A 12,968-nucleotide genomic window follows, 5' to 3' on the forward strand; every position below is an offset into this window, starting at 1 on the left:
AGATTAAGGATGAAAATTTGTTGGATTTGAAGTGGTGCTTGTTGTGAGAAAAGCCTGTTTGTGGATGGCCCCGGTGCAAATCATATTTTTGATGAAAATTGATGATTAATCACAGGTATATTGGTAAAATAGGATGATATTTTTGGGGAATATTATGTTTGGTAGTTATAAGGAATGGTTTTGAAAACGATTGATCAGAAAATTGAACTTTTAGTTGAGTTGTGAAAGACAGTCTATTTTTGACGTTGTGGGATCAAAAAGGGAAAGATTAAGAGTTGAAGTGGAAGCGTGATGTGACAGCCGAGACTATGTTGTTAAACCGTGTTGTACACAGTATTAGAAGAAAGTGTACTATGATAAAACATAAATTGTGGTAGATTTCCGGGAAAAGTATTAATTTCATAGTGAAGTCAGTCAGTAATCTGAGATGACAACATCTCGGATACGACAGGAAATCAAAATCGTTAATTTAGTCGCTATTGATAGTTCCGTAATAATTGCAGATGGAGGAGGATGCCGCGGTTTTCATGTTTTGGTCAGAGGTAGCGTGACCGAGAGAAAAGGCATGAGAAGAGGTTCGTACATCCTTTCCTTTGCTTATAGTTGAATTCAGTGAAGAACAAGATGGCATTAATGTGTTATTAATGTAGTGTTAGCTTTGTTAATGAGTTGCATTGAAAGAATTACGACAGACATTGTGAAGATTTGATGATAAAATCGCCATTTAAACTTGGTGAAAGGGAGTGAAGAAAATTATGTTCCAACACAGAGAAAGCAGGTAAGAGGTTGTAATACCTTGATGTACATACCCACTGTGAAACAGGCAGTAATGTACCCTGGGTGTGTGTGCTTTTGTGTTTACAGGGAGCAGACGTCGTTTGTAGACTACTCTTTCCTAAGGGGTTTTAGGTTCAGGTTTCAGTTTTAGGTTTTAGTTTTAGTTTTAGGTTTCGGTTTTAGGTTCAGGTTTCAGTTTTAGGTTTTATTTTTTTTTATTCTTATTTTAGATCCAGTTTTATTGTCTTACGGGGTTCTCTCGGTAATCATTATTTGTGACTGTTGTGAACGTCAAGTGTGCTCTCCCCGTATAGTGTAATCCAAACTTTAACCGGAAGTTGTGATGACATTGTCCATGGTAGGGGTGTTTGTAATAGTTGGCATTGTGAAGAGGACAGTGTATTGCTTTTTTTGATAAAAGGATGGTTGTGTGATCTGCTAGTATTGGGGTCGGTGAGTGCCCTGTCGATGTATGAGAATGATCTAGCATGGGATTAACCCTTTTGTCGCCTGACAGAGATATTGTACGCTCAGGCTGAAGCCCACCAATCCTCTGAGAACTCGTCTTGTCTGTACGTATGTGTATTAGCTGCCATTATATTAAGCAATAAAGTACAAAGTGACAACATTTATTGTGTGTCGTGGTGGTGAAAGCAGACGCGAGTTTGTGTTGTAATTGTTTTCTACGTTTGTTTTGTTTTGTGAAATTATTTTATCTTTTTAATTAGTTTCAATTGGCCAAGTCTTTCCCGGTTCTTGTCTTATTTTTCAACGGGGTCTCGAGACACGAGCCCACGGCAGGCCTTGGGTTAGAGCTCCCCCCAAGTAAATTTTGGGAGTTCAAAACTAGTTCCAACCACTCTTCTTGTATTTTTATCACATATTTGAGTGAGAGAGTGGAAGTTGATAAGTTCGATCCGTGCAAGTCTCGCAAGAGGACGTAGGAAATCCTCTTCCGGGCATAGTTCGTACGGAGAGAACGGGGCTAACTCAATAATGTGATTGGCACCTCCTTGTTTATCTTAGATTTTTACTTCGGTCTTATTTGACCCATTGTGACCTTTGTTGGACATATTTGGGAGGTTATTTGACCGTAGTAGGGTCTTATTTGGCACCATCCGACGGGACCACCATGTGGAGTTATATGTGAACTTGGCGAGCTTGGACCAATTGGAACATTGTTTGTGGTTTTTTTTGTGTGTATATTTATGTGAGAGAACCCCTTAGGATAGGACTAGGATCGAACGACGAGAGCAACGGCAACGACTGCGGCAACGACATCTGGATCGGCTGGACGAGAGAAGGAAGAGGAACTTGGACTGCGGCGCGACGCAAGACCTGTGTCAATACTGTTTTGTGTACTTGTGTTGTGACCTTGACTTTGCGAATTGTGTGAAAGTGAATGAAAGGAGTTGCGAACCTCGGAACTGTTTGACGGAATAAAATAGATGTCAACCGAATTGGTAAACGTTGAAGGTCACGTTTTCGATTGCGTCTGTGACAATAAATCACCGTTTGCATTTATTTCCGAACTTGCGAGATCCTCCTCCGGAATTGTATCAGAAAGCTAATTGGTAGTTCGGGAGAACACAGTAGGATCACTTTCATGTGCGAATGTCACGTCACGCTTACATTTAAACAAGTAACTTTACAGGATGTGAAGTTGCTGGTGAAACAGGACAGTACTGATATAAAAGCTAGTGTCGTGCTGGGGAAAGATCTTTTGTGTAGATTGCAGGAATAAGGTTAATCAACATGACGGACAGGAAAGAGAGAAGAGAGATACTACATCCTAGTGATGATGACTTAATGAGGAGGCTGAAGGAGTCTTTGAGGGAGAGTGAGGGTGCTTCGTATTTTCAGACACCAAGTGGAGGGTATACAAGAAGGGAAGAAGTACAGATGCTGGGGGCGGCTGATCACTACGAGAGGTTAGGGATTAGAATGGGACTGTCCGGGGTAGAGTTAGCACAATTTGTGGCTACAAACGAACGCCAAGATAGGGTGGCAAATGAGTCTACCATGGCGAACCTGGAAGCAAGTAGAGGAACATCGGCTAGAGTGCCAGTAGCAGTGTACCCATCCCCAAAGATAAAGTCATTCAAAGGAAAAGAGTCTGTAAGAGCGGGGCACGATGTAGAGGAGTTCGTCATGGACATGAGGGCAATGCTAGCACAAAGGGATTTGGGATCGAAGGAAGGACTGCAGGTGGTTCTGTCTTACGTTGAGGGTGATGCCAGACGTGAAGTAAAAAACGGGGGCAGGAGATGTTTTGGCGCAGAGGATGTATTTGAGGTGTTGAACGAAGCCTATGGCGATAATCGGTCTCTGTCTACTCTTTTGAAAGAATTCTCAGAAAGGGAACAGTTACCCAGAGAAACGGTGAGAGAGTTTGCAACTGATTTGCATGAGAAGTTCGAGAGACTTGTGAAGAAGCAAGAAACAAGTGGCAGAGAGGTTTCTCGAGAAGAGTTACTGTGCGATCATTTCATTGAAGGGGTGAGAGACAAGGGTCTAGTTTTAGATCTGAAAAGGCAGTCGCAACAGCAGAGTCAGTCCTTCCGCACGCTAAGGCGTTTAGCCATTGATTGGGAGGAGACAATAGAGTCAGGATTGCCAAAGAATAGAGCCACTAGTCGCACAGTAAAAGCAAACTCGGTGGAGGTAGAGAGTAGGGACGATTGGAAAGAGGATCTAGACAGGTTGATCACCGGAGTCAAAGAAGGGTTGAAAGTGGCGTCAGAAGAGAAGTGTGTCACAGGGCAGATTGGGGCACAGTGTAGTGTTAGTGGGGGGACCACCGAAACAGGCATAGAGGATGTTAGGCAACAGATGCACAAGATGACCAGGGATCTGGAAGAGTTGAAGGGTTGGTTGCGCAGGACAAATGTTTCAAGGAATGATGCGGCGGTGGACGAGGGAGGTGGACAGTCCAGGTTGTCGTCGACATTCAGACAGACATTTAGGCGAGGACCCAGGTCAACGAGGTTTCAGTATACTCCAGATGGAAAGCCAGTTTGTGCTAAGTGCAATTGTGCAGGGCATGTGTGGCGAAGGTGTCCAGGTGTGGCGACACAAGGGGAAGGTCCGTTAAACGACCAACCGTCCGCGTAGAGAGTCGTACGTCGGATGGTAAGAAAGGAGACTCCACCTTGGTTTCACGGATGGTAGGTGAGAAGACTATGGTCTTTGTGGAGGTAGATGGTACCAGATTAGAGTGTCTGTGGGACACAGGGTCACAGGTGACTATCATGAGCAAAAGATGGTTCGAGAAATATTTCGCGACCAAGAGTTTGGTTCGAAATACGCAGTTCATTCAATTGGTTGCGGCGAATGGGACTAGTATTCCCTACTTGGGATACGTGCTCTTGGATATCAAGGTGGGTGAACAGGTTCTCCAGAAATGTGGTGTGCTAGTGAGTGCAAGCGAGTCCTCGAAGAAAGGTGAGCCAGACCTTGTGCTGGGGACAAATGTGATAGAGAGGGCAAAAGATTTACCGAAGGGTTTGGAGTACCCAAAGGGCGGTAAGAGAAGTTGTCTGGGAAGAGTTCGACTACCGAAGTGCGGGGTACACGCAGCGGCGAGGTCGATAGTTTCAGTCATGGTCACGGGGAGTCAAGAAGTTCGGGATGATGAGGAGATAATCATAGAACCGTTGGTTACCAACAGCGGATTTATGATTCCGTGTTCGGTGATGAAGGCACTATGTGGCCTGTTGGAGGTGTTGTGTTAAATTCCTGTGGAAGAAGGTTCCTGTCTCTTAGCGGTTTTCTTAGCGTTTTCATAGGAGCAACGGAAGCAGATGTCGCTTGAGCGATCTGTAGCAGGTGTTGGTCAACAGCCTGAGTGTTGGTTCCTGATGAGGATGTAGGAGATTGTGTCGTACGCGTGGAGAGTTGTTGTCAAGGGATTACTCATAGGGTTTGTAGAGACAGGTGAGGTCTAGCCAACCTGTGGCAGGTACTGTTTCAATCAGCCTGCGTGATCAGACTCTGGATGTAGTAGTTAGACAGAACCTGGGGTGAAAGGACAGAATCTGACCCATATAGGAAGAAGTTAAGCAACATCGTGAAGGCAAGTGATGTGGATTCCGATGACTGTCGTGGCGATAGTGTAAGTGTGGTTGTGTAAATAAAAGGAATAGCAGTATGGCTATGAATGGTCCGTGAGGTACACAGCTGTGCTAAAGTAAGGAAGGCCGTTAAAAGGGCCGTGATGCCGTCATGGTCCCTTGTCGGGCTGTGATGGCGGTTGTGATCCATTGTCGGATCATGATCCGAGGCACGGTGGTTGAGCATTGACGGTAGGGTGGGTCAGCTCAACACATTGGGTGCATAACTGTTCGCCTAGGTCAGGGGGTGTAATGATGTACTCGTCCGCTAGGTACCGTGGGGCAGTTGTGTACGTTGGCCAGAAGTACTGGAGGGTAAGAGGTCGGTAGCGATTTTTTTTATTTTTATACCAGTTTGGTTTTTTTTGTTGGTTATAGTTATTAAGTGTCATTTTTTTCTAATCAAACTTCGTTTCGTGACGTCGAGTGTTTTGTAGAGAGTATGTGGTATTATAACTTATGTATTACCGATGAAGACGAGATAGGTTATAGTGTACTGTTCCTTTAGTAAGGGCAGCTAAAGAAGATGTTGTAATTTTGAAATCGACTTTCATTACCTAAACCGATTGGGAGGTAACGTCAGTCGCTGTCTAGCTTCGGCTTGGACAGTACGAGATATTAAATATTTTCTAACCAGTGGAAAACTTTGGTTTTCGTGAGAGGGTGGAGTTATTGTTGCCATGTCATTGGATATGAGGTCAATCAACATTTTTGGACAAGTTCCACTGTTTGGAATAGAGACGTTGTCCTTACTGATGTAGACTTGTGTTATAACTACTGCTCTCTTGTATTATGTTGTGTACCTTGTTTTGTATCTGTCGACGTGTGATGTTGGAATTTTGTGGTGGTCCCGTGGAGGTTAGGAGAATCTAAAGGCTGTACAGGCATGTAGAATGTTGTATAAAGAGACCAGCTCAGTCTCGATAAAACGAGTAAGGTATGGATACGGGTTGCACTAGCCGATAAACGATGCAGGATGGAGTATGACTCCATCTGGTGAAAAAGAATAATGGGAAGTAGGCTGTATGAACTTAATGTCCTGCGTTAGAGAGATTAATTCTGTCTTGATGACGAGAGAAGCAGGTCAGATATGGTTGCACAAGCCTTTTAAACGTTGCACAGAAAGACTAGCTCAGTCTTGATAAAAGAGAGTAAAGGTATAGGTGGCACGCACCTTAGAACACGATGTGACGATTAGACTAGCTCAGTCTAGAGTAAAACTGAACTGGAAATTAAGATTAGCATGCTAGTTAATAAGTGGATTGGATACAGTTAAGATTTTTCTCCCGGAGCGCGGTAGATTCGGAGTTGGGGAGCGGGAACCGATATTCCCCCTGAATGAGAATCATTATTTCCTCCATTCTCCCTGCAGATTCTGATGTTACTGTCGATCGTTACATATTGTGTTGGTTATTTGTGTTGGGTTATTAGAATTAACGTAAGCCAAACGTTAATTTTTGGTGTAACTGGGTGTGGTGTAATCTTAGGACGTTGCTTGTTGTCGGGGTTAGCGAGTCGTTATAGACGCAGCTCTTCACGTGTCTAGCATAAGTCCCTTGATTTACTTTACCTATGGTGCACAAGTCAGTTTATTTTTGAAGGTTAGAAGCTGTTGGAGTTAGTGATGATGATGGTCTTGTTGTTACTCAGATTTTTGGGGAAAGACTTTGATGAGCGAGTAGAGTAATCTTTCAGTAGGTGCAGCTCGTGTGTTGTCATTGTGACATTAGAACCAGATCTAGGTGGTGACGCCATTAGCCGTTACGACTGCAGTAGTGCATAATCTTTACGTGTTAGTTAAACGCGAGTTTTGTTCGGTTTCACAGTTGTGAAATTGATGAGAGTAGGACAGGAGCGTGGTGTGAGCGCTTGGCTATTAGAGGGTTAGATGAGTTTTGACCGTGGCTGTTAAAAGCACGATTGAGAACGGGTTTTGTCAAACTTTCTGGTGCTGTAGCTCAGTTATGGTTTTAGTAAGCATTGATCTTGGGACACTGGTTTGTCAGTGCTGGTGGTCATAATAGACACAGCATTTCACGTGATCTAGTGCTGAACCTGGGATTGGTTGTGTGCTGGAGCTAAGGATGATTCGAGTTTTGGTTTCTTTATGGTTTTATGGATTGGAGTTTTAACTGCTGTGGTTAGCTGGTTTAGTGAGAGCGTTGTTGGGCGAAGACAGTGATGAGTGGTATTTGCACTTCTTTAGTGAATGCAGATGATCCACGGGGTTTATCACTGTGACATTCAACCTCGGCACTTTTGTTATTTCCTACGGCCTTAGTGATTTGGGACTCCAATGCTCCGTTGTTTATGTTGGTTAATGGTTTACGTGTAGTAGTATGACGGTGAAGTTTGTTTATGTCATGTTTGTCCATGGTTCTCAGAGGTGGGTTGCATATAATATGATTTATAAAGGTGGATTTTGTATGATATGGTTTGTGGTGAATTCGGGTTTTTAGTAAACATGCTCGTAGTGTGTTTCCAGTTTCCTGCTCGTAGGCTCGTAGCCGAGGTTAGGTAGACACTTAGTTTTGGGAGACGCGTGTCGTCAGGAGCCGACGTTCGAGTTGGGGAGTGTGTAACCAAGTGCGAGGGATTTGCGGTGTAGGGGAAACAACTACGTTAGTCAAAAAGGGTTTGCGTTGCTGAGGTTAAAATGTAGATTTGCTGCAAATTATGTTTTGACAACAAAATACGTTTTTGTGTTATTAAGATTTTATTTTGATTGACAGGGTATGAGTTCACAAAGGATTTGTGAGTTGGAAAGTGGTTTGAATCACGAGTACTGAAGGATTTAGGTTTTTGGTAGGAGAGTATTTTTGGGTCATGTGATTGGAGACGCGCGCAAAGATGTTCCTTTTCCGCCTGACTGCGAAGTCGAGAAGACATGCTGGCGTAGTATTGAGAAAAGAATCGGGAAAGAAATAGAGATTCTTGGCAGCATCCGGTGATCTAATGTGGTAGATTGTGATGCCAGACGTGGAGGTAATTTTGATTTTATATTTGTATGATCGATGGTGAGATTAAGGATGAAAATTTGTTGGATTTGAAGTGGTGCTTGTTGTGAGAAAAGCCTGTTTGTGGATGGCGCCGGTGCAAATCATATTTTTGATGAAAATTGATGATTAATCACAGGTATATTGGTAAAATAGGATGATATTTTGGGGGAATATTATGTTTGGTAGTTATAAGGAATGGTTTTGAAAACGATTGATCAGAAAATTGAACTTTTAGTTGAGTTGTGAAAGACAGTCTATTTTTGACGTTGTGGGATCAAAAAGGGAAAGATTAAGAGTTGAAGTGGAAGCGTGATGTGACAGCCGAGACTATGTTGTTAAACCGTGTTGTACACAGTATTAGAAGAAAGTGTACTATGATAAAACATAAATTGTGGTAGATTTCCGGGAAAAGTATTAATTTCATAGTGAAGTCAGTCAGTAATCTGAGATGACAACATCTTGGATACGACAGGAAATCAAAATCGTTAATTTAGTCGCTATTGATAGTTCCGTAATAATTGCAGATGGAGGAGGATGCCGCGGTTTTCATGTTTTGGTCAGAGGTAGCGTGACCGAGAGAAAAGGCATGAGAAGAGGTTCGTACATCCTTTCCTTTGCTTATGTTTGAATTCAGTGAAGAACAAGATGGCATTAATGTGTTATTAATGTAGTGTTAGCTTTGTTAATGAGTTGCATTGAAAGAATTACGACAGACACTGTGAAGATTTGATGATAAAATCGCCATTTGAACTTGGTGAAAGGGAGTGAAGAAAATTATGTTCCAACACAGAGAAAGCGGGTAAGAGGTTGTAATACCTTGATGTACATACCCACTGTGAAACAGGCAGTAATGTACCCTGGGTGTGTGCTTTTGTGTTTACAGGGAGCAGACGTCGTTTGTAGACTACTCTTTCCTAAGGGGTTTTAGATTCAGGTTTTAGTTTTAGGTTTAGTTTTAGGTGCAGGTTTCAGTTTTAGTTTCAGTTTTCAGTTTTATATTTTATTTTTTTATTTTTTTAGATCCAGTTTTATTGTCTTACGGGGTTCTCTCGGTAATCATTATTTGTGACTGTTGTGAACGTCAAGTGTGCTCTCCCCGTATAGTGTAATCCAAACTTTAACCGGAAGTTGTGATGACATTGTCCATGGTAGGGGTGTTTGTAATAGTTGGCATTGTGAAGAGGACAGTGTATTGCTTTTTTTGATAAAAGGATGGTTGTGTGATCTGCTAGTATTGGGGTCGGTGAGTGCCCTGTCGATGTATGAGAATGATCTAGCATGGGATTAACCCTTTTGTCGCCTGACAGAGATATTGTACGCTCAGGCTGAAGCCCACCAATCCTCTGAGAACTCGTCTTGTCTGTACGTATGTGTATTAGCTGCCATTATATTAAGCAATAAAGTACAAAGTGACAACATTTATTGTGTGTCGTGGTGGTGAAAGCAGACGCGAGTTTGTGCTGCAATTGTTTTCTACGTTTGTCCTGTTTTGTGAAATTATTTTATCTTTTTAATTAGTTTCAATTGGCCAAGTCTTTCCCGGTTCTTGTCTTATTTCTCAGCGGGGTCTCGAGACACGAGCCCACGGCAGGCCTTGGGTTAGAGCTCCCCCCAAGTAAATTTTGGGAGTTCAAAACTAGTTCCAACCACTCTTCTTGTATTTTTATCACATATTTGAGTGAGAGAGTGGAAGTTGATAAGTTCGATCCGTGCAAGTCTCGCAAGAGGACGTAGGAAATCCTCTTCCGGGCATAGTTCGTACGGAGAGAACGGGGCTAACTCAATAATGTGATTGGCGCCTCCTTGTTTATCTTAGATTTTTACTTCGGTCTTATTTGACCCATTGTGACCTTTGTTGGACATATTTGGGCGGTTATTTGACCGTGTAAGGTCTTACATAAGTCAAGTTTTCGGGCAAAAAACAACTTGACGTCACAAAAGGAGTTCGCTATATGGGTCAGCATTTGTTCACAAGGGACATAAGTCACACACAGCTTTTTAGGAACGTACTTAGTATTACTATTATAATCCGTCGGCAGATAAAATTTACTTTTTTTAATTAAAAAACCCCCAACTTTTTGAGTGTTTTTGACTCCACAGGGTCAAATTATATGTACATAACAAATAGTTTAAAAAAAATCACAAACCAAAACAAAGAACAAACAAAAATCAGAAACAACGAACAAACAAACAAACAAAAAAAGAAACACACAAACAAGCAGTTTATTTTGTTTACAACTGTGTATTGCTGTGCACAGTTTGTATAGATCACGTTACTGTACACTTCGGAAACATGAGTGCTTAGCCTCTGTGCAATCAGAAGCTTGATATTTATTAAGTAAGACAGACAATATAAATCTGCTTTTTGTTGCATGTTACTAAGCATCCCCTACTCTAGTTAATGACATTTAAAAACTTTTTTTTCCGAAACAAATTACCTATCTTTTTGTGTGCTTTCACATATGAGTAAAGCGAGTTCACCTGTAATCACCTTGCCCGACAAAAAGCATATGATCGGCTAATCCTTCTGTCTGTAGCTTATCTCCGTGAACTTTGTACGTAAACACTCGCTACCACAGCTGGGGGCATGTCTGATAGAAGGGCGCGTCGTCCTTTCTTCCTCATAATCTCACATTATACAGTGCCCCCCCTCCCCCCTCCCCCTCACCCCCCCTCCCGGTATCAGACTTTTAGGAGTGACCTTTGGAAAATCACGCTTTAAAAGAGGGTGATCGAGACTTAAATGGGGGTAACGGGCGTTTTGTACGAAACATCTCGAAAACTTGGGTATAAAAAAGGGGGTCCCTAAAAGGGAGTGGGGGAGGGGGGGGTCCATTGTCAAACTTGCATTTAAGTGTTACATTCTCCTTATTTTTGTATTTGACTTGTATCCATCCCCTTGCTAATGTTTATCAATTTTATAACCTGACAACAACAACAAAAATGAAAATTGATCAAGTGTTCTTGTAAGTCTGCACTGCCACGACCAAAATCTATAGTAATTGTTGCAATCGCAATAAAGGCATTATCTGGTTTTATGTACGTGCATGCTTTACATACCACATAATAACTTTGCATTGAAGTAATGGTTTCAAAGAAAAACACAGAGAAATATCTTTCATGTAGTGTCTTTCTGCCTTCGGTGGAAGAACGTTCTGTTATTCTGAATCGAAAACATAACAAGAAGAGCAAACGCTCGATCGAGTCACTTTCGCAGTTCTGAATATTATATGAGGCATCAGATGGACAGGAAGAAATTGCTATTCACAACACAATACAGATGTAAATAATTTGATGTAAAGAATAATCCTATAAAGTTTGAATCAAATCCGATGAATAGTTTCAGAGATATGATATTTCAATTTTTTTCCTTCAAGACATACCTGTGACCTTGAAAAAGGTCAAAGGTCACCAAAGCAGACGTCAAAGTGTAGAGGTCACTGGGAGTCACGTTCACATAAAATTTGAGCCCGGTCACTTTTATAGTTTCCGAGAAAAGCCCAACGTTAAGTTGTGTGTTGCCGAACAGAAAAGGCTAGTTATCTCCCTTGTTTTTCTGATAACGTTCGTAAAAGGCTACAGATGTAAATACTTTGATGTAAAGAATAATCCTACAAAGTTTCAATCACATCCGATGAACTTTGTCAAAGATATAAAATGTCTAATTTTTCCTTTGACGCTGACCTGTGACCTTGAAAAAGGTCAAAGGTCAACGAAACCATCGTTAAAGTGTAGAGGTCATTGGAGGTCACGACTAAACAAAATATGAGCCGGATCGCTTTGATAGTTTCCGAGAAAAGTCCAACGTTAAGGTGGTGTCTACGGACGGCCGGCCGGCCGGACGGCCGGACGGCCGGCCGGACAGACTAACACTGACCGATTACATAGAGTCACTTTTTCTCAAGTGACTCAAAAACATTATTTCTCAAAGTTCCACGAAACAACAACAAGAGAGTGTGTCACTGCATAGAAATACCGACACAATACGAAGAGGAAGACATTGAAGATGTTGTGTTAGAACTACCCAGTGAAGCTTCAGACTACAAAAGAGCGATGAAACACGAAACTATGACAACATTGACACGAGACGGGTACTCACAACCGGGGCCGATTCTTCTGCATCTTCCTTAATCTGAAAGACGGGCAGCCAACTGATGGTTATTAGTTTGTCACCACATACAATACTGAAGTAGATGAATATAGAATGTACCCAGCTTTATGAGCAAACCAAACCAACAAAACGTGTGTACATATAAACAGACAGACACATTATGAACGCCCAAAGACACACACGATACAAACCATCGTTCCCCAAACAAACATACAAAACCAACCAACCAACCAAACAAACAAGCACACAAATCAAATGAAAGAAAACAAATCAAACAAACGAGACCACCACCACCGCCAAACAACCCACCAACCAACCAATAAAACCCCCAAATAAAACAATAACAAAACCACCGATTTGGCCATGTTCCCACCAACGGCAACGCTCTCGCACAAGTCTTCACTTAAATACTGCAGTATACAAAAACCAGGCTGTGACCCAATGCTTTAATCACGATAAAAATCCAACCATTCTTGTCCTGGTTTTAAGCAAGGGTCAGTCAAAAGCTTACTTATTCTCACAGACGCAACAATACACACGCTTTTCCCATCCTCTAAACCATTATTCAACCAAGCATAACCACACAGATTGATTATCCACCCATGCATCGCCCAACTGCCACATCAATAACCACAGTTAATGCCGACAATTTTCTCTAAGGACCAAAGTCAAACACAACTACAGTAATTGTCCACCATTTTCTCAACGAAGCCAGCCTGGCTGTGATCGTGTCTCTTAACATCGGAACCCCCTTTAAGTTTAAGACCTAAACAATCCGAAAATATGGTCTTAAAAATGCGAAAGTCTGAAAATGGAGGTAAATCTACAGAGTTTATGAAGTGAAAATCTGAAGTAGTAAGAGCTTGAACAGAAGGGAAGTCTTAAGTCAAGGGGTCTTAAAATGGCGGTTCCATTGTAAATGTATTTCTCTTTACACAGTGAATGGCTTCCCTAGAGGACGGGAAGAGC

The 12,968-nt window shown here is 42.0% G+C and overlaps 1 protein-coding gene and 2 long non-coding RNA genes across 3 annotated transcripts in view; 2 read left to right on the plus strand and 1 right to left on the minus strand.

The window, feature by feature from the left end:
• LOC138968996 (uncharacterized) overlaps positions 1 to 1,409 on the plus strand; it is a 1,716-nt gene extending 307 nt beyond the window's left edge. The window contains exon 2 of the long non-coding RNA XR_011456338.1: positions 504 to 1,409. This is a non-coding gene — a long non-coding RNA (uncharacterized lncRNA). The remainder of the gene's footprint in view (positions 1 to 503) is intronic.
• LOC138967977 (glutaredoxin domain-containing cysteine-rich protein CG31559-like) overlaps positions 1 to 12,364 on the minus strand; it is a 26,728-nt gene extending 14,364 nt beyond the window's left edge. The window contains exons 1-2 of the mRNA XM_070340539.1: positions 12,353 to 12,364; positions 11,988 to 12,020 (exon numbers count right to left, since the gene is read on the minus strand). Coding sequence (XP_070196640.1) covers positions 11,988 to 12,020; positions 12,353 to 12,364 — 45 coding nt within the window. The remainder of the gene's footprint in view (positions 1 to 11,987; positions 12,021 to 12,352) is intronic.
• LOC138968997 (uncharacterized) lies at positions 6,622 to 9,310 on the plus strand. The gene is made up of 2 exons (XR_011456339.1): positions 6,622 to 8,484; positions 8,772 to 9,310. It is a non-coding gene; the product is annotated as an uncharacterized lncRNA (long non-coding RNA).
• Positions 12,365 to 12,968: the final 604 nt, after the last annotated feature.

The sequence above is a fragment of the Littorina saxatilis genome, linkage group LG6, assembly GCF_037325665.1.
Source record: "Littorina saxatilis isolate snail1 linkage group LG6, US_GU_Lsax_2.0, whole genome shotgun sequence".
NCBI classification, from domain to species: domain Eukaryota; kingdom Metazoa; phylum Mollusca; class Gastropoda; order Littorinimorpha; family Littorinidae; genus Littorina; species Littorina saxatilis.